General features: G+C 43.9%; 2 protein-coding genes across 2 annotated transcripts in view; one reads left to right on the top strand and one right to left on the bottom strand.

The window, feature by feature from the left end:
* tmem251 (transmembrane protein 251) lies at positions 1-20,322 on the top strand. The gene is made up of 2 exons (XM_024420598.2): positions 1-211; positions 17,475-20,322. The coding sequence occupies exon 2, from the start codon at positions 17,490-17,492 to the stop codon at positions 17,919-17,921; it is 432 nt and encodes a 143-aa protein (XP_024276366.1). The 5' UTR covers positions 1-211; positions 17,475-17,489; the 3' UTR covers positions 17,922-20,322.
* Positions 20,226-21,274, bottom strand: part of si:dkeyp-55f12.3 (uncharacterized protein LOC568418 homolog) — a 1,978-nt gene continuing 929 nt past the window's right edge. The window contains exon 2 of the mRNA XM_042321780.1: positions 20,226-20,844. Coding sequence (XP_042177714.1) covers positions 20,762-20,844 — 83 coding nt within the window. The 3' untranslated portion in view covers positions 20,226-20,761. The remainder of the gene's footprint in view (positions 20,845-21,274) is intronic.

Genomic DNA, 21,274 nt, shown 5'->3' with positions numbered 1-21,274 from the left:
GTCCGAGATTTCCGAGTGCCCAGTTGTCATGAACGCGGCATTATCTCATTTTCTAATATCCCTGGTCAGTCATATGACAAGGAAGAAAGGCAATCGGTGTTGTTGTTGGTTTATTAAATGGCCTGGGGTTATGAAATAATATGAACATGGATTTAAAATGAAATCACAGCAAGTTGCCTCGTCAACGAAACTGTTTGTCATGTAAAGAAAGGTGAGCTTCATGGCTAGCTAATGTTACACACTTTCCATCTGTCAAATCATGTGGTCTACCATTTCAGCTAACTAGGCTTACGTTAACTTAACTGCCTAGCTAGTTAGCCAGAATTCGACTAGATGTTAATTACATGCTCTCTCTAGTCGTAACGCGGCGCGAGATATAATGTACCTCAATCCAGGGATGGGAGATGACATTGTACTCCTAATTTTCCGAACTAACAAATCTAGAAGATTCAAATACAGCAAGGTTTTCGTTAGCATTCTAGGCTAGCTAATGCTATAGCAGCCCATTGGATTCTATGAAAATGCGACGCCTAGCGTTGGGCGTGAGTAGTTACCGGAAGGCTTGTCGAATCAAATGGGCTGCTGTAGCATTAGCTAGCCAAGTATGCTGACAAAAAAACTAGCAGTCATTAAAGTCTAGCAGTATTTTAATCTTCTCTATTTGTCAGTTGGGGTAATTATGAGTGCAATGCCATTGAGGTACATTTTCCGTGCCATATCTCACGCCGGATGCGCGTTGTCCTGGTCGTGGCATTAGCAACGTTTCGACTAGACTAGAGAGATAATATGATTGATGAACAGGGCCTAAAATTAACACCTGCCAAATGCGGGTAGGTTTTAGCATTGGCGGGTAAAATGTATATTTCATCAGCCACGTTGGCGGGTGGTCAGGGCTCTACAGTGCGAGCATTTCACTCGCATTTGTGAAAAAAAAATAGTTTAGGATGATCACATTTATAGTCAAATAACTGCCGCATAAGCAGTTTTAAAAGTGTTTCCTCCGTGTTGTTTCATAGCTGTTAAATTAATCGCACAAAGTCAAATAACTACGAATCCTATATGTGACTGACCTTCGATCTTCTGTAGCAAAATGTGAAATGTTGTATTTTATATTGGATAAAAGTAGAGACTCCAAGCTAGAAAATGGTATGAGGAACAATGGGAAAGTAATTCTGCTTTGAAAGTTAATCAACTTGTAACCTAAGTTTTGAGAAAATGGTCCTTGAATGTTTTGGTACACCTACTCAGCATCGTTCACACCCTCTTTCCAACCTATCTTTTTAAGGATTCACATGCGAGGCCATGTACTAAACAACCAAAGATTTCAAGACTAAAGGCTAGTTTATACTACAGGTGTGTTTGTAAATTTAATCTGGAGTGCCAGAGTGTGCTCTGGGTGTTCGTAAACTCAGAACGTTGTCAGAACGTGAACAGAGTGTTTCGCTCCCGGAGCGTTCAGCCTGGTGCTGTAGAGAGCTACCTGAAGAAGCGGCCCAGCCCATAACGTTAGCTAGCTGGCTTTATCCCAGTGTTTGTCAGTTAGTCCACCACCTTGACATTGGATTGTCTGCACATTGCTGGCTAGATAGCTAACGTTAGCTGGCTAAACAGAGTGGAAAAGCATCTGTCATATGAAGATTTGACAGCCAACTAGCTAGCTAACTTGGCTCTATCCATGGCAGAGCGCACACTGGATCCTCTGGCCGACGAGTAGGGTTGATCCGAGCGTTCTGTTCTAACAGTAGCAGCCAAGCACCCAAGCTAACGTTGGCTAGCTTGCTAGCTACTTCCAGACACAAAAGCGAGAACAGCTCACTGATCATTTTACTCACCCTAGCAGAGTTGGTTAAGCTGTTTTTATGTTATCCACAGTATTAGTGACTGCAACTGTGCTGCTGGCAACAATTTAATTGTTTTTCTGCCAACATTTACTGACACTGGCCATGTTCAACGGCTGTTGAGCTTTCGTAAATTTGTCAGTTATTCTACACTCAGACGAGAGAGCTCTGAAATCAGAGTAGATAGCCAGAGTGAATTTACCAGCTACGTCTATCGACAGTTGTCGCAGTGACATCATGAACATTCTATTGAAATGGTTACTTGCATAGTAGTGGAGTCTTTTGTTTAGACATCTAGCTAGCTAGTTAAACAATGAACCATAATCCCAACTCATAACATAGCTAGCTAAAATTAGGCTATAAACTAGCAATGCAAATGTCTCTGAGATACAAATAATATTAATATACAGATCATACACAATGTTAGCTAGGGACCCAGCCAGCTAACATTAGCCTAACTTGAAATGAAAACAACTTTCTGATAAAATTAGAAATGTGTAATATCTGAAAATGTAGCTAGCAAGACTATCTTACCGTATATGTGGATGGACGCTTCTCCCTCAGTCACGGTTGTCCTTAGTTTGAAGATGTAATCCGGAGACAGGTGTTTTATACAACAGCCTTCTGTGTGTTCTCTTTTCGTCTCTGTCGGCATATTTGCAATCAAACGGCAGATTTTTCCCTTCTCTTTAGCTTTCATACTCTAATAACACTGATTTTAAAAAAACTCGGTCCTCCAGAAAGTGGTGAGCAACACTTACGCAGTTCTACGTGATATCTTGAAAAAAAAGTATTGTTAGAAAGGATTGCCAACACATACTGACCAGCTCATGATCAAATCAAACACATTTGTATTTGTCAAATGTGCCGAATACAACAGTAAAATGCTTACTTACAAACCCTTAATCAACAGTGCAGTTCAAGAAATAGTTAAGAAAATATATACTAAACTAAACTAAAGGAAAAAATATAAAATAAAAAGTAACACAATAAAGTAACAATAACGACGCGATATACAGCGGGTACTGGTACCGAGTCAATGTGTGGGGGTTCAGGTTAGTTGAGGTAATTTGTACATGTAGGTAGAGGTAAAAGTGACTATGCATAGATAAAATGTTTAAAAAACAGCGAGTAGCAGCGGTGTAAAAACAAAGCGGGGGGGTCAAATGTAAATAGTCTGGGTGGCCGTATGATTAGATGCTTGGGGGTAGAAGCTGTTTAGAAGCCTTTTGGTCCCAGACTTGGCGCTCTGGTACCGCTTGCCGTGCGGTTGCCGAGAGAACAGTCAATGACTTTGGTGACTGGAGTCTTTGACTGTTTTTTTGGGCCTTCCTCTGACACCGCCTAGTATATAGGTCCTGGATGGCAGGAAACCTTTTGAGGATCTGGGGACCCGTGCCAAATCTTTTCAGTCTCCTGAGGGGGAAAATGTGTTGTCATGCCCTCTTCAGGACTGTCTTGGTGTGTTTTGACCATGACAGTTTGTTGGTGATGTGGACACCAAGGAACTTAAAATTCTCAACCCACTCCACTACAGCCCCGTCAATGTTATTGGGGGCCTGTTCGGCCCTCCTTTTCCTGTAGTCCACGATCTGCTCCTTTGTCTTGCTCACATTGTGGGAGAGGTTGTTGTCCTGGCATCACACTGCCAGGTCTTTGACCTCCTCCCTATAGGCTGTCCCATCGTTGTCGGTGATCAGGCCTACCACTGTTGTCGTCAGCAGGAACGTCGGCATGAAGCAGAAAGAATGAGACGAAAGCGGGGTACCATTCGAGGTGCCACAACACGGATTTTGAATCAGATTGACGTGGAAATAGCCCAGTCAAATCCGGATACCGATCACTTGAGTACATTGTTGGAATTGCTATCAGCTAAGGAGGATAGTTTGTTTGAACTTGATCGTGGAATTGAACAGTTAACGCCATTGAACGGATTGGAGGCAAAGATTGCATGCACGGAGGATTACAAAGAGCGCATTATCATGCTGAAGAGCCGTGCACAACAAGTGATGAAGAAGAAACAGAACGTCAATCCACTACCAGCACGGGTGAGTGACGCTAACTCGAACAGATCAGAGACCATCAGTAAGGCTACCAAAGTTGATTATTGAGAAATTCTATGGAGATGTCAGTATGTGGCAGGAGTTTTGGAGCCAGTATGAGACTGCTATTCACAACAATGATTCATTGTGTAATAAAGAGAAGTTTACCTATCTCACTGGACCAGCTGCAAAGGCAGTAGCAGGACTGATGTTAAGACAGTAACCATGATGATGCAATCACTCTACTGAGCAGATTTGGAAGGAAAGATCTTGTGATTAGTGCTCATATGTCAAAGCTGCTGAATCCCACCCATGTGAAAAAATCCTCTGATCTAAATGCATTGAGGCAGCTATATGATGAATGTGAAATTCAGATTAGGAGCCTGGAATCACTGGGTTATAGTGTCAGAAACCTATGGAAGCCTACTATGCCCAATCTTACTGCAGATGATTCCAGAGGACACATAGCTATTGACTATAGTCGTCAGAGGGGAGTAGATGATGAATGGAAAGTGTCTGAGATAATCAGTTTCCTACAGAAAGAGGTTCAAAGCAGGGACAGAGCGCTACAAATGACAAGATCATGCAACCAACAGAAAGAGAGCAAACCATGGAACAAGTCAAGCTTCTCCAATGAAATGAAAACAAAAAGACCCAACATGCCATTTGCTGCAGCACTGCATACAGTCAGCAAGAAGGAACAAAACTGTCTATTCTGTGACAGTGCAGACCACAAATCAGAAAACTGCCCTGACCACAATATTGCTACACGCAAAAAGAAACTAAATAAAATGGGAAAATGTTTGTAAGTTTAGGACAGAGACACATAGCAAAATCCTGTAAGGTCAAACATGTCATGTGCAACATGTGGAAGCAGACATCACATTGCTGTGTGTACCAGTAAGAGGAGTGAGGTGCAACCCCCTACTGTTTCTGCAGATGCTGTTGTTTCCTCAGTTTTTCCCATTCAGTGAAGATGAAACCAGATGGACAGAACACTGTGTTGCTACAAACGGCAAAGGCATGGGTAGAAGGCCCATCGGGCAGGAAGATAGCTCGTTGCTTACTAGATGGAGGCAGTCAGAGAAGCTTCATACATGAAAACCTTGTGAAGGGCTTGAAGCTACCAGTAATCAGACAAGAGGCACTCACTCTTCACACGTTTGGCTCTTCTGCCCCAGCAACGTCCCAACGTAACACAGTGAAAGTCATCTTGGATAATGTCTGGGACAAACAGTAGAGAATAGAGAGAGAGGCAATTGAAACCCACAAGTGTGCACAGCTGTGATGAAGGTTCCTGGTGAACAGATTCAATATGAGCTCAATAGAAAGGGACTGCAGCTCGCAGACTTTCCAGGAGATGACAATGATCCTGAACTCTCTGTCCTGATAGGAGCAGAATACTACTGGCAGATAGTATCAGGCAGAGTGGAGCGACTGATGGAGACGCTAGTTGCTTTAGAGAGCACCTTTGGATGGTTGGTGCAGGGACCCGTGTCCATGTCAAGTGTCGCCGAGGCAACCTGCATGTTCATCCCACTTGATGAAGACTGTTTTTAGAAACTTCAGAGTGTTTTCTCTCCAATAGTAATAATAATATGCACATATTAGCAATCTAGGACAGAGGAGGATGCAGTTCACTATGGGCACGCAATTCATCCAAAGTGAAAATACTGCCCCCTATCCCCAACAAGGTTAATAAATTATGAACTTCTTCTTTGATGATTTGTTTTTACATAGCCCATAAAAACATCTCCTGTCTTCCTAGTAAGGGTGATCAGGCCTCACCAGGAAGTCAGAAGTGAGTGATTGTTTTCCTGTACCTAAGACATTATTTAAATATATTTACAACTTTTTGTGTATGGGGTTTTTCAGTATTTCTTCCAATCAAGATAATTTACATGTGTGCATCCAAAACTCTGACAATAGATCGATCACCACTTTATTTTAAGAATCTGAAATGTCAGAATAATAGTAGAGAGAATGAATTATTTCAGCTTTAATTTCTTTCATCACATTCCTTGTGGGTCAGAAGTTTACATACTCAATTAGTATTTGGTAGCATTGCCTTTACATTGTTTAACTTGGGTTAAATGTTTTGGGTAGCTTTCCACAAGCTTCCCACAAGAAGTTGGGTGAATTTTGGCCCATTCCTCCTGACAGAGCTGATATAACTGAGTCAGGTTTGTAGGCCTCCTTGCTCACACACGCTTTTTCAGTTCTGCCTACAAATTTTCTATAGGATTGAGGTCCGTGCTTTGTGATGGCCATGCCAATACCTTGACTTTGTTGTCTTTAAGCCATTTTGCCACAACTTTGGCGTCTCACAGTACGGACATTGCAATTATTGCCCTGGCCACATCTGCAGTCCTTATGCCTCCTTGCAGCATGCAAGGCCTCTTTAGTGTCCTACGTTTTCATAACTGTGACCTTAATTGCCTACCGTCTGTAAGCTGTTAGTGTCTTAATGACCGTTACACAGGCGCATATTCATGAATTGTTTATGGTTCTGTGGTAAACCATGGGGGTTTGGGTTGAGCGTGCAGAAATTGACATGGAGGCTTTAGTCCGCAAAAACTACTTTAAAACTACTTTAAAACAACTTTAAAACAACAAAGAAAATCACTTAGGTTTTGCCCAGTCCTTCTTCTCTACTGTTGCTTGGTGTCGGTCTCTCCTCATTCTCTCTTGGGGTGTGCCACCGTGCTCCTTTTTATTTGGCCTCCACGGCTGGTTGGCACTTTCCTCTAATTACCTCTGCTTAGAGCTGTCCGTGTCGGGGTGCCCAGCTCCCGTATTCCCAGCAGGGGGAGCCAACGTCGCTTCACATACCTCCCCTCTATTACCATCCCCCTAAATAGACCTGGGATACACCCCCCCCCCCTTAGCATGCCTCCCTCCCTCACAGTCAGGGCTAAGGGATAGGTTTGCATCCATCCAGGATTGGGCTTCCACATTGCCATGGTGGGACCCCGACCTGTGGATGACAGAGAAAGAGAATCGCTGTAAGGATAGGAACCAGTGGGTGACACGGTCATTTGTGTCCATACCTCTTGCCATCCACACAAGTGGGGCATGGTCAGTGATCAGGGTGAACTTCCTGCCGAGGAGGTAATACTTGAGGGTGTCCAGTTCCCACTTCATGGCGAGGCACTCCTTCTCGACAATAGACTATTTCTTGTCCCTCGGGAGGAGTTTCCTGCTGACATACATGATGGGGTGCTCCTCGCCTTCCTGCTCTTGGGACAAAACGGCCCCTACCCCTGTATCAAACGTGTCTGTCCGGACCAGGATTTTTTTTGAAGTCCGGGGTGACGAGTTCAGGGTGTGAACATAGCGCACACATCCTTCAGGGCCTGGAATGCCGCCTCTGTGTCCTCCGTCCATCGCACTGTCTGGGGTAGTCGTGCCTTTGTTAAGTCTGTGAGGGGAAGTTATTGCGGCAAAGTTAGGTACAGATCTACTGTAGTACCCTGCTAACCCCAGGAATGACTTCACCTGCCTCTTGGTTCGGGGGACTGGCCATCCCCTAATGGCAGTAATTTATTTATTCTTGGGGTTTCACATTTCCCTTCCCGATCTGATAGCCCAGGTACTCCACCCCGGTGTAGCCCAGCTTGCACTTGTGGGGGTCCCTGCCGTGGCCAGGTCCACGGCCATTTCTTCAGTAAATTCACATGGTAAAGCTTGAGGGGTTTTATCTGTCCCGGTTGGCGGACCTTATAGCTGACCTCACCTACCCGCTCAACGATGTTGTAGGGCCCATGCCAGGAATTTACTCTCCATTGTAGGGATCAGCACCAAGACCTCAACTGGTTGGAACTCTCGTGGTTGGGCCCCCCCGGTTGTAGACACGCTCCTAGGCACGTTGCGCCTGGGCCATGTGCTCTCCCACCACTGGCCAAATCGCCATCATCCTCTCCCTCATCTTCTCCACATGTTCTACTACGCTGCAAAGGGGGGTCGGCTGCTCTTCCCAGACCTCCTTGGCTAGGTCCAGCAGCTCGCGGGGCCGACGGCCATACAGGAGCTCAAAGGGGGAGAACCCCGTGGATGCTTGGGGGTACTTCGTGCACTGAAAACATCAGGTGGGGCAGCAGCTGGTCCCAGTTCCTCCCGTCTCGCTTGATGACCTTCTTCCACCAGCTCGTTCCACCAGCTCGTCCATTTGTGGATGGTACACGCTGGTCCTCACCTGTTTTATTCGTAACAGATTGCAGACATCTTTCATCACGCGAGACATGAACACAGTGCCCTGGTTCGTCAAGATTTCCAGTGGAATACCCACCCGGCTAAATAAATGGAAGAGCTCCCGTGTGATACCTTTTGCTGCCACCATGGGTAGCGGGATTGCCTCAGGATATCGGGTGGCGTAATCCACGATGACCAGGATTTATTGGTGTCCCCTCGCGGTCTTTACCAACGGACCCACCAGATCCATTGCCACCTGCTCGAATGGCACTCTTATAATGTGCAAGGGAACCAAAGGGTTTCGATAATGCACCCTCGGAGCTGTGATCTGGCACTCCGGGCAACTACTGCAGTAGTCCTCCACGGGGCGCTTAACTCCGGGCCAGTGGAACCGGTTCCCAATCCGCTCCCTGGTTTTCTCCATCCCCAGGTGTGCCCCAAGTAGGTGGGTGTGGGCAAGCTGCAACACAGTCCTAACATACTGGCTGGGTATGAGTAACAAGTATTTTGTCTCCCCATTATGCTTTACTACCTGATACAATAAATTATGCTTGTTTGCGAAGTGGGGGTAGTGCCAATCACTTACCCCAATTAACAGTATGCCATCCACCGCAATCACCTGGCCCTTCTGGAGAATGGGGTCTTCTATCTGGGCCATCCCGAACTGACCCGTGAGGATTCCAGTGTCGGGAGGTCCGTCTAGGGCCTCCACCTCCATAAATGGGAGCCTGAGGTCTTCCTCGCACAGGGGCTCGCATGCCGGAGTGGGGTCATCTCCCTCCTCTGGGTCCACCTCGGGCCCAGTGGACACCTCTTGTGATGGGGTTGGGTTGCACAGGCCACCGTCCTTTTGCCTTTTCTTCCTACCTCCCGTGCTCGCCTCCCCAGGTCCCTCCTCCACAGGGCCTGGAAGCGAGGGCAGTCTCGACCGAGGAGAATGGACACGGATAGGTTAGGAACAGCTCCCACGCGCATCTGGCACTCCCCCCTTGGGGTTGTTATCCTCACAGGCACCGTTGGGTACCTCTTCGTGTCCCTGTGTACACAGGACATTGTCACCTCCTCGTCCCCTGGTTCCTCCTCCCCCTCTCGTGTGAGCCACTGCGGGTGGGCCAGGGTCACCATGCTGCTGGAGTCCAGCAGAGCACTGGTTCGTACAAGAACCATCGGAGGAGCCGTCTCGGTGTGCGCCCAATAGGAGGTGACGTAACTCGCCATCCGGGTTACCCCAGAGCTGGGGGATGCAGAGGGCATGGCCTCCTCCCGGCCGGGACATCTCCACACGAGGTGCCCCGGCTCACAGCACTAATAGCAGCGTCTCTGATCTGGGTCCAGCAGCCGCTGACGTCGTCGGTTTGGGCCACCCTCCCGCTTCACAGCCGTGGCTGGTTCCATCCGGGCCCCCTTCAGCCCCTCGCCTCTCTCTGTGTTGTTCATCCCCCTCGCCAAGTCTCTCTCCACTCGGGCCCCTCTCAGCAGGTCCTGGGTGTTCTGGTGAATTTCCACCGCGGTCAGCAATTCCTCCAGGCTCTGGGGTTTCAGCATGCTCACCTTCTTCTTCATCTCGTATGGCAGGGCCCGAAGGTATTTATCCAGGGCAATCTTGTCGAGCATCGGGAGGGACGGTACTTCCGTCAGTAGCCAGCCCTTGGTCAGACGCACCAGGTCGCTCATCTGAGCACGGGGGGAAAGGGTGGGGTCAAAGGCGCTGTTGTGCACGGAATGCGAGATTGAACCCATAACGGCTCAGTATCTCCCGTTTGAGTCCCTCATAATTCGCGGCCTGGTCAGTGTTCAAATCGAAGTAGGCCTTCCCAGAGAGGTAGGGTGCCAACAGGCTGGCCCACTTGGGCTGGGGCCATCCTTCCCTCTGGGCCGTCCTCTCGAAGGTGCACAAATACGACACCACGTAATCTTCCTCCCTCGTAATCTTCCTTCCTCCTTCATTGAACAAGCATGGGAAACAGTGTTTAAACCCTTTACAATGATCTGTAAAGTTATTTGGATTTTTACTAATTATCTTTGAAAGACAGGGTCCTGAAAAAGGGCTGTTTCTTTTTTTGCTGAGTTTATATCCATACTATGACTAATAAGCATACTATATACTCAATTCACATCACAGATAGTAGGGTTAGTGTGGGTAGTATGAGTATTCAAACACAGCCAGAGGGATTGAGCATTGGGACTGATATTAAATTAGAGGCTGCTCACTCTTCAAGGCCTGGTCCACTGCTCTCGTGTTTACGTCATCTGTTGTTTGGATTAGAGAGAACCTTCCTGAGGAAAAATAAATAGCCGCCAGTACACACTGAACTCAAAAAAAGCTGTGAGCGACACTGGGGAAATTTGGGACAGTTTGTACATACAGTTGAAGTTGGAAGTTTACATACTTAGGTTGGAGTCATTTAAAACTCGTTTTTCAACCACTCCACAAATTTCTTGTTAACAAACTATAGTTTTGGCAAGTCGGTTAGGACCGACATGACACAAGTAATTTTTCCAACAATTGTTTACAGACAGATTATTTCACATACACTAAGTTGACTGTGCCTTTAACCTTTCAAGGGCAGGAACCCCTTGACAACATTCCACTGAATAGGCAGCGTGCAAAATTCAAAATATATTTTTGAAATATGTAACTTTCACACATTAACAAGTCCAATACAGCAAATGAAAGCTAAACATCTTGCTAATCTACCCATCGTGTCTGATTTAAAAAATGCTTTACAGTGAAACCACAACATATGATTGTTAGGTCAGAGTCAAGTCACAAAAACACACACAGCCATTTTCCAGTCAAAGATAGGCGTCACAAAAAGCAGAGATCTAGTTCAAATGAATCACTAACCGTTGATCTTCATCAGATGACACTCATAGGACTTCATGTTACACAATACATGTATGTTTTGTTCGATAATGTGCATATTTCTATCCAAAAATCTCAGTTTACATTGGCGCGTTACGTGCAGTAATGTTTTGATTCCAAAACATCCAGTGATTTTGCAGATATACTCATAATAAACATTGATAAAAGATGCAAGTGTTATTCACAGAATTAAAGATAGACTTATCCTCTATGTAACCGCTGTGTCAGATTTCAAAAAAACTTTACGGAAAAACCATCATCTGAGAACGGAGCTCAGAACCCATAACAGCCAGAGGAATATCCGCCATTTTGGTATCAACAGAAGCAAGAAAAAACACTAAATATTTACTTTGATCTTCATCAGAAGGCACTCCCATGAATCCCAGTTCGACAATAAATGACTGATTTGTTCCATAAAGCTCATCATTTAGCCACTTGTTGTTAGCGTGATCAGCCCAGTAATCCATCTTCATGAGGCGCGAGCACTTCCTCCAGGCAAAAACTCAAAAATGTCCGTTACAGTCCATAGAAACAAGTCAAATGATGTATGCAATCAAGCTTTAGGATGTTTTTAACATAAATCATCAATAAGGTTCCAACCGGAGAATTTCATTGTCTGAAGAAAAGCATTGGAACAAGAGCAAACTCTGTCGGGAGCGCGCGTCATGAGACCGAGTCTCTCTGCCAGACAACTCACTCAAAGAGCTATTATGAGCCCCTCCTTTTATTGTAGAATCTTCAAACCAGTTTCTAAAGAAAGTGCATCCTCATTCATATCTCACTGGGATTCCAATAGGCACTGTTTTGAAAATCGATTTCTCACTTCCTGTTTGGATTTCTTCTCAGGTTTTTGCCTGCCATATGAGTTCTGTTATACTCACAGACATCATTCGAACAGTTTTACAAACTTCTGAGTGTTTTCTAACCAATACTACTAATAATATGCATATATTAGCATCTGGGACAGAGTAGGAGGCAGTTCACTCTGGGCACGCTATTCATCCAAAAGTGGAAATGCTGCCCCCTATCCCAAAAAGCTTAGAAAATTCCAGAAAATGATGTGATGGCTTTAGAAGCTTCTGATAGGCCAATTGACATAATTTGAGTCAATTAGAGGTGTACCTGTGGATGTATTTCAAGGCCTACCTTCAAACTCAGTGCCTCTTTGCTTGACATCATGGGAAAATCAAAAGAAATCAGCCAAGACCTCAGAAAAAAATTGTAGACCTCCACAAGTCTGGTTCATCCTTGGGGGCAATTTCTAAATGCCTGAAGGTACCACATTCATCTGTACAAACAAGTATAAACACCATGGGACCACGCAGCCGTCATACCGCTCAAGAAGAAGACTCGTTCTGTCTCCTAGAGATGAACGTACTTTGTTGTGAAAAGTGCAAATCAATCCCAGAACAACAGCAAATAACCTTGTGAAGATGCTGGAGGAAACGGGTACAAAGTATCTATATCCAAAGTAAAACAAGTCCTATATCGACATCACCTGAAAGGCCCCTCAGCAAGAAAAGCCACTGCTCCAAAACAGCCATAAAAAAGCCAGACTACGGTTTGCAACTTCATATGGGGACAAAGATCATACTTTTTGGAGAAATGTTCTCTGGTCTGATGAAACATAAATAGAACTGTTTGGCCATAATGACAATTTGTTATGTTTGGAGGGAAAAGGAGGAGGCTTGTAAGCCGAAGAACATCATCCCAACCGTGAAGCACGGGGGTGGCAGCATCATGTTGTGGGGGGTGCTTTGCTGCAGGAGGGACTGGTGCCTTTCACAAACTAGATGGCATCATGAGCAAGGAAAATTATGTGGCTATATTGAAGCAACATCTCAAAACATCAGTCAGGAAGTTAAAGCTTGGTCGCAAATAGGTCTTCCAAATGGACAATGACCCCAAACATACTTCCACAGTTGGCTTAAGGACAACAAAGTCAAGGTATTGGAGTGGCCATGACAAAGCCCTGACCTCAATCCTATAGAAAATTTGTGGGCAGAACTGAAAAAGCGTGTGCGAGCAAGGAGGCCTACAAACCTGACTCAATTACACCAACTCTGTCAGGAGGAATGGGCCAAACTTCACCCAACTTATTGTGGGAAGCTTGCGGAAACCTACCAGAAACGTTTGACCCAAGTTAGACAATTTAAAGGCAATACACTCAATTAGTATTTGGTAGCATGTAAATGTCTGACCCACTGGGAATGTGATGAAAGAAATTCTCTCCTATTATTCTGACATTTCATATTCTTAAAATAAAGTGGTGATCCTAACTGACCTAAGACAGGGAATTTTTACTGGGATAAAATGTCAGGAATTGTGAAACCTGAGTTTAAATGTATTTTGCTAAGGTGTATGTAAACTTCGACCTTATCTCCATATATAATAACTTTACACATGAAACTCCACTAATGAGACATGTTATCCTCATATAATCTAAAGTCATGTTATCCTCGTTAACATGTCTCATTGTAAGAGGATAACATTTATCTAACGAGACAACATGTTGTCCTCTGAGATATCTGAGACATGTTATCCTCTACCTGTAGATCCAACAGCGGTTTTGGACAGGCCCCTAGAATACATTACTAATCAGCTCACACGGAGCTGGTTGTGCTATTCATTCACCTCTTTCACATGTTAGCTAGTCCCCTGACAGCTCTCATTCACTCAATACTTAGTAGCTCAATTTCAATCCTCATTCCTAATTGTAATAATTTCAATCGTTTGTTATCCAAATTTCAATCGGTTTTTGTTAACGACATTTCTTTCAGCTTATTATTCCATATCTCACAATCGCACAACTTTCACATCCACATTCACTTCGTACTATTTCCAAACACACTCGGTAATCTCATTACCCACGTGCATCGTCTATGATTCTCTCTGTCATTACTTGCTATGCACAATATGTGTCGTCAACGGTGCTCCTGCCGTTACTTACTTTACATATAAATAACACCACATACTCAAAATACCTTGTTATTTTTTTGTGGTTGCAGACCACATCAACATTTCTTCTAAATGCCTATAGACAGCTATCAGCGGGGCTTTCCATGGTAGCCTTGCCCTCGCTCTAGTCTTCTCTTAAAACTAGTGAATGGTCTTCTCGCTATAAGATTATGGGTACCTTTTTTATGTGTTACTCATCTTGATTTTCTTCCTTTAATCCTTTAAAAAGAAATTATACAGATTTGATTTCAATTGACTTACTGAAATCAGTTGCCTTCCCTCAATTGTTTGTGGATGGTGTGGATGTTCGTGGATGGTCTCCTTCTGGACAGCTCACAGTAAGGGTCTGGTCTGGGCGGGTCTCGTCGTCTTTTTGGTCACATGGGAATTTCCCTCACGCATCATAAAATGCGCCACCAGTTTTCCTCGCAGACCCCCACTGGAACGCTCCGCAGGTAGATTCAATAATTCTATTTGTGACGCCAATTTGTCTTGGAAATTCTACACCAGGGACACTCGAAGTCAATCATAAATGAATCATTCTTTATTCTCAGTGCTTTGGAGAGGTTCCAACCAACTCAATGCACCATGTACACATGTCGAAGAGGAGCTCTAACGAGGCAGTCCTGTTAGTTCTCTTATATACTGGTTACAGACATGTTACATAGGCATAGTTCATAGGGTTGGTTCCAGTATGTGTCTAGGACTGTCTCCTATCTTAACTTAAAGAACATATTCTGGGCGTTCTGCCAGATGGTCCTAAGGAGAAGGTCATGACGCCCCCTCATATCTTTACCAGGGACAGGTAGGAATCAAGGATGGTTTACGACACCAAGGATAAGATTTACATTTTCAAGACTTTCTTCATTTAATTACATTTCCTTCACGCCACGCTCAAAGTTGCTTAGGTCACTCGTTTTGCCCATTCTAACATTCAAATAAACAGTAACTGGATGTCTTTCTGCCTGCTTTATATAGCAAGCCATGGCTACGTAATTCGCTGTCTGTAAGAGCGATCCAGTTTCATGAATGGGGTGGTGTATGTAATAAACTGGTGTGCGTGTGTGTACAAAACATTAGGGCGCCTTCCTAAGTTGACTTGCACACCCTGTTGCACTCAAAACCTCCTCAATACGTCAGTGCATGGACTCTACAAGGTGTCAATCATTCCATAGGGGTGCTGGCTCATGTTGACTCCAATGCTTTTCACGGTTTTGTCAAGTTGGCTGGATGTCCTTTGGGCGGTGGACCATTCTTGAAACACACAAGGAACTGTTCATCATGAAAAACCCAGCAGCATTACAGTTCTTGCCACACTCAAACCGGTGTGCCTGGCACCTACTACCATACCCTCGTTCAAAGGCACTTTTAAATATTTTCTCTTGCCCATTCACCCTCTGAATGGCACACATACACAATCCATGTCTGTTGTCTCAAGGTTTAAAAATCCTTCTTTAACCTGTCTCCTCCCTTTCGTCTACACTGATTTTGAAGTGGATTTAACAAGTGAGATCAATAAGGGATCGTAACTTTCACCTGGTCACTCTGTATGTCATAGAAAGTGCAGGTGTTCCTAATGTTTTGTACACTGTGTGTGTGTGTACATTACCAGTCAAAAGTTTGGACACCAACACATTTAAGGGTTTTTCTTTATTTTTAAATTTGGATCAATACTGGCTGTAAGCGAATGAGCAGTACTGTTTGGAGCAGTACTGGCTGTATCCAAGGCTCAGCCAATCAATCACATAACAACAGAATGCAACATATGACTGAAGAGAGAAGAGACAACCAACTTGCTAGTTACAGCATCACCGCGCACTCTAGAAAGACAGCGGAGAGGCAGCTTGGCAGGTACAGCAGCGTGTCCCCTGAACGGTGACATTAGGTGAGAAGCCTGACCACGGAGACGGGTGAGAAGGTGATGTGGGTGTGGTCACAAGCATTCTATTATAAAGGCTGTCATGGCTAACTGCAATATTAGGGTATTGTTTTTTTCTTAAGACTTGTCATTTGTAGTAAAGTCTAGGCAACAAACATTGGATTGCTTTCTTATGTTTTTTTGCTGTGAGTTAGGTTCACATGAACCACTTTATTTTACACACAGAAACTGATCATGTGGATCATATTCTTTGTTGTTTAATTAGTTCAAACCTGCATTTCTCCCTAGCAAGGATTTTTTTGTATATTTCAGTGTAACAAAAAGTGTCACCTTTTTGGGTCCTCACCAGTTTGCATCTCTGCAAAAACTTACCGGTATGCAAGTTAGGGAGCCAAATGAGCGTCTCTCTTACGAATGCAATACGGTAGGCTACTGACGAGTCAATCACTTTTCCGTCACTGTCTGGCAAGTCCTGATGGATTTCATATGGAAAATACAAACAAGATCTTTAGTTGTCCCGATGCGATACCATGGGCCTATAACTACGTTGTATGATATATAAGATCGACTTTATTCAGTCAGTTCAACATCATTTATAAATTAGTCAAGCTTACTATTCATCAATCAATCAATTTACAGTAATACTATGCTCCAGCCCTGCATGGCTTCATATGAAACACGCCAAATAAAATAAATTAATGTGCCAGAAAACAGTAGGCTAAGTGGATTTTGACTCATCGTTACCACATTATATGGGACGGTCAAATTGACTGACATTGACGATGAAGGAGCATCATGCGCTCTCCCTCCGTGTACAGATTGACTGGCTACAATGTACAATGTACACAACACACACACACACACAGGTACTGGGAGGCGGGACAGACGGCAGACTGTCAAACCCGCCATCGCTCACTTTGTGACGGACAGGCGCCTGTCCTATCAATAGATCTCTAGAAGATGCATGTTGTTCGTTCTAGCGGGAGAGGGCTCGGCTGACTTTTTTTTATGACTTCTGTGTTGTAAAAAAAAATGGACTAGTTAAATTTAAGTGGAAAAAGTACCCAGCTGAAAATTTGTTTGTAACCGGCTGTATAGGCAACAGCCTGCGCTAGTGGAAAACGCTGCCAAATGTAACGTAACATATACTAATTTGAGTATCCCTGATTTACATTTACTATGTTACATCTACTCTGAGACCGGGTGGCCTAGGCGGTTCTCCTGGGGTGCATTCAGTTTTGATTTGAATGTTTACTACGTTGCATAATGGTGTACTGAACGTCACATTTCCCCTAAACATTCAACGTTCTTCATCAAGTATGTAATCATTATTGGACTAATTCAGGTAGGTACCTCCCTGTTTTGTTCCGTTTTAAGAAATGTTTTGCAACAGAATCAGAGTATTGAATATGCCCCAGACTTTGAGGTACATTTACTGTTTGGTGGCGGGGTGTGGCTTGAAGCAATGCGTGACATATTTAAAGGGCAGCGGACCCCAACCCACAACCCCACCAATTTTTGAACTGGTCATTCAGAACAGCACTGTTTTTGTTTAATTGACTGTTACAGTAAAACATCGTACTGAATGTAGCCCAAATGTTGTTTTTTTACCCAGGGGTGGCCAACTGGGTAAGAAAATGGGTATGCATAATGCAAGCTATTGAGTAGTACTACGAAACTAAGGCCCTTTTCTGTTCCAGGGAGGAGTATGGAGAATGATGAACTTCCGTCAGCGGATGGGATGGATCGGCGTGGGGCTGTACCTTCTGGCTAGCGTGGCTGTCGTCTACTATGTCTTTGAGATCGACCAGACATACAACCGTCTCACCCTGGAGCACGTGGAGCGGGTGGCTCAGGAACAGCGACCTCTGCCAGGGGACAACACGCCTCCCACCGCATCCTCACTGCCCACCTGGACCCAGAGTCTCAAAACTCGCCTGCTCCTCTTGCCCTTCTGGGTGTGGGTCACCATCTTCCTCGTGCCCTACCTTCAGGTGTTCCTCTTCCTCTACTCGTGCACGCGCGCTGACCCCAAGACGGTGGGCTACTGCATCCTGCCCATATGCCTGGCGGTACTCTGCAACCGCCACCAGACCTTTGCCAAGGCGTCCAATCAGATCAGCCGGCTGCAGCTGATTGACACCTAAAGTGTCCAACCGATTTGAGATGGTGGATAATATGAGAGGCGGGGTGAGCAGCCTTAGTGCATGCTGCACACAATCTTGGCGGTGGCCTACTACTCTCATACCTGAACTACAGGATACTTAACACTCACCTAGTGCACTGTGTGAAGTGTTAAGCCTGCCAGGCATCACTAGGCAATTCACTTTTGTTGATGTGTATGTGTGCTGTTCTTGAGATGAACAATGGTACACGTTTCACAACCCTTTGTATTTGTGATTTCTTACATTCAACAAAGGCTGGACCAAAGGGTGCCACGTGCTCCAGGGTCTCACCACAGTACCTGACTATGATACAGACACCAATCATTGAGGGTTTATCCGTTCACTGCAAGGTCCCACTTTTTGAGCAAATAATTCTGAGGAAAGTTTGAGAGGCATTTTGGTTCAATCATCATCATCCCAAAACTATTACCACCCCACTGACTCAAGTACGGTGAAATATGACGTGTCAACTAATTTGTACAGACAGTTTTAGGAATGTGATGCCATTTAAAAAAACTGTCTTCGTGGATCAGTAGTGATTCTTAGATAAGTACTGCAGTGTTTTGTTATTGGTCTGAATGTATTTTGTAGTGTTATTTACTGCTTTGTTGGCTCAGTAATTTCCTTCTACATAACATGCTTTTTTGTCATTCTATTACTTGCAATATTTAGGAAGTGTTTCGGGGATTTGTCAATTGGTCAATCTATCCAGTATTTGTCTAAGATAAATATCTTGTGCCTTTTAGGACCCCCCTCCCACCATCCAAGTAAAGTCAAAGAAAGTCCACAAAAAGCACACAGACCATGCTTTTGAAAAATACAGATCTTCTACTACAGCCATTGTTTGTCCTTGTGTGCCATAAAGTGACAAAAACATGACATGAAATTGTCAATGTTTTTGCCTTTTTTATGAGGATCCCTGGTCCCTTTTTTGTAAGACGTATGTGGAAATGTGTTGTATGTTCAATGAGTTGTGGAATCCTTCACATGTAAGTTACGAGGAAAATGTTCACTGCCAACAAAGATCATTTCATATCTTGAAATGAGCAATGGGACAAATATGGCTTTCCTATATGATCTTAAATATGTCTTGGCTCTCTGTGCCACATTAATTTATATGGCAGGTAGTGTCCTTAAGCATTTCTGCAAAATACTCATTTAATTTGAACGTTGTTTTGAAATCATCTTTGGCTACTCTTTGTGTTGATGGTGGAGGTCAACCTCCATATTTGTAAATGTTTCCAATTGATTCGAGATGGTACTATTCTGATTAAGTTTTGATTTAATTTTCCATCTACATTAGCACAGTAATGAATGTGCAAAAGGTTTATTTGACCTTCCTCCCAACACAGGGAAGTGGCATGACCTAAAGGGAATTGGGCCGGGTTGTGTTCAGTAAGGCACACAAACTCTAACAAAAAATACATTTGTCCAGGTAATCATTCCATGCTTATCAGTTGTTTGTTTCTTAATGAACACAACCCTGATTTTGTCCTTGACTATACAGCATGTCACTCATTGCACAGAGGCCCAAGTGTATGCGGGTTTGTGCTCTTCCCTTGTCCTTGATTAGTAAGAAACTCTCCTCCCCTGGTTGTCTAGGGCTAAATTGAAAGCAAAAACCAACAGACTAGGCCCTCTATGTAATGAGTTTGACACCCCTACTATAAAGCAGGGTTTCCCAAACTTTGTTCTGGGGAGGGGAGGGGGGGGGGCTGCGCTGCTATAAAGGACAATCTACTTGGGTTTTGGACTGGGTGTTTAGTGGCTCACATTACATTTTCACTGAACCCCGTTTCAACTTCATTCCTCTATTTTTACTATGTTACACAACTTGGGTCCTCAGAAGTTGCAGTGTCTACAAAGGGTCACGTTCAGTAGGCATAAGATGGAAGAAGCATTTACGGATGGAGTTACTACCTGAACTCATAAGAATGCTCATTTTGATCCATTTTTTTCCTACCGAAAGTACTATTGGTTTTAAGATACAACTGACTACAGTAACTGAAACCTCAAGCTAGCCAATAACCTGATTTGATCAGTAAGTGTCAAGGTCAAATCATACATTGTAGAAGCTTCCCTACTCAACCAGAGTTGTCCACCCTTGATTCAACCTACACAAGTCCCAAATGATAGTTTGGATGTAGAGACACTGCCTGTCATGGTTCCTCTAGGTTTTTTCTGTTTATTAAAAAAAAAGTGTTAATGGGAAAGGAATAGTCGTATTAGAAAGAAAAAAAATATGGGCTTGTTTGGTCTGTCTAAAAGAATGAGTGGCTATTCACGTTGGTGCTTCTGATTTTTATTGCCTTTCAAATCTAAATGCACTGTGATTAAAATAAGGTCTGGATTGTAAGAAAATTAAACGTTATGGGAAAATGTCTGCAGACCGTTCATGTCATTTCTCAAAGCAAGCAAATGCTGCGGGGACAGTGCAATTCTATTATCCATTAACAAGATGTCTGAAATACATTCCACTTAAATGATTGACATTTATACAAATGTTCAAAACAAACATTTCAATTGTATCAAGAGAAAGATGTAGATCATAACTGCAATGATTGCCAAGGCAGGAGCAATACCATACATGAGTGGGAATTAATTAATAATAGCCACCCAGTGGATTGAATAATAAGGGCTGGCATATCTGCCCCCAAAACAGTGTCTTCCAGTCTTGTATGCCAGGACCACCAGACTCCCTTCTTCCTACAGTAGTCTTAAGTCCCAAATGGCAACCTATTCCCTACCTAGTGCACTACTTGGGCCCTGGTCAAAAGGAGTGAACTATAAGAAAAAGGGTGCCATTTGGGACAGAGCCCTTGTCAGGCCCTCAAGGTCTTGGACCGCTTTGCAGGAGGCTGCATAATAGGGGCTTTTGTGTCTTCATCTTCCTCCTCCTCCTCATCTGCAACAGATGACAGAAAATTACTTTTGTGATCAAGTTACATTTTGGGGAGTGGTTGACAGAAGTGAAAACAAACCAACAGACATGACACAAATAAACATTTATCTCCTCCCCTTCCCACCCATAGGACCTGCTTAAAGTACATTGCCTATAGAGTGATTTTAAAAACAGTCAAATGTTGTAGTCCATATGTTAATATTGGACTCATTTTAGATTGCATCAGTTAAATGAAGCCTGTCACGGACTGAGGTAGGTTCAGTAAAATAATTTGACCAAGCCATATTTTTTAAATATTTTTTTTTATGTAGCACAAGATATGGTTACATATTAGTGATCAAATACCAGTTATGTGAGAGATGCATGTTTTAATGATTGAGAGGAATATTCACATCAAATCTATGTTGACAATTTATGCAGCTTGATAACACAC

Source organism: Oncorhynchus tshawytscha, linkage group LG05 (assembly GCF_018296145.1).
Source record: "Oncorhynchus tshawytscha isolate Ot180627B linkage group LG05, Otsh_v2.0, whole genome shotgun sequence".
NCBI lineage: Eukaryota > Metazoa > Chordata > Actinopteri > Salmoniformes > Salmonidae > Oncorhynchus > Oncorhynchus tshawytscha.
This window is presented reverse-complemented; position numbering and strand designations above follow the sequence as displayed.

Coding starts and splice junctions, on each gene's coding strand:
- tmem251 (XM_024420598.2), top strand. CDS start 17,490: ATGATGAACTTCCGTCAGCGGATGGGATGGATCGGCGTGGGGCTGTAC.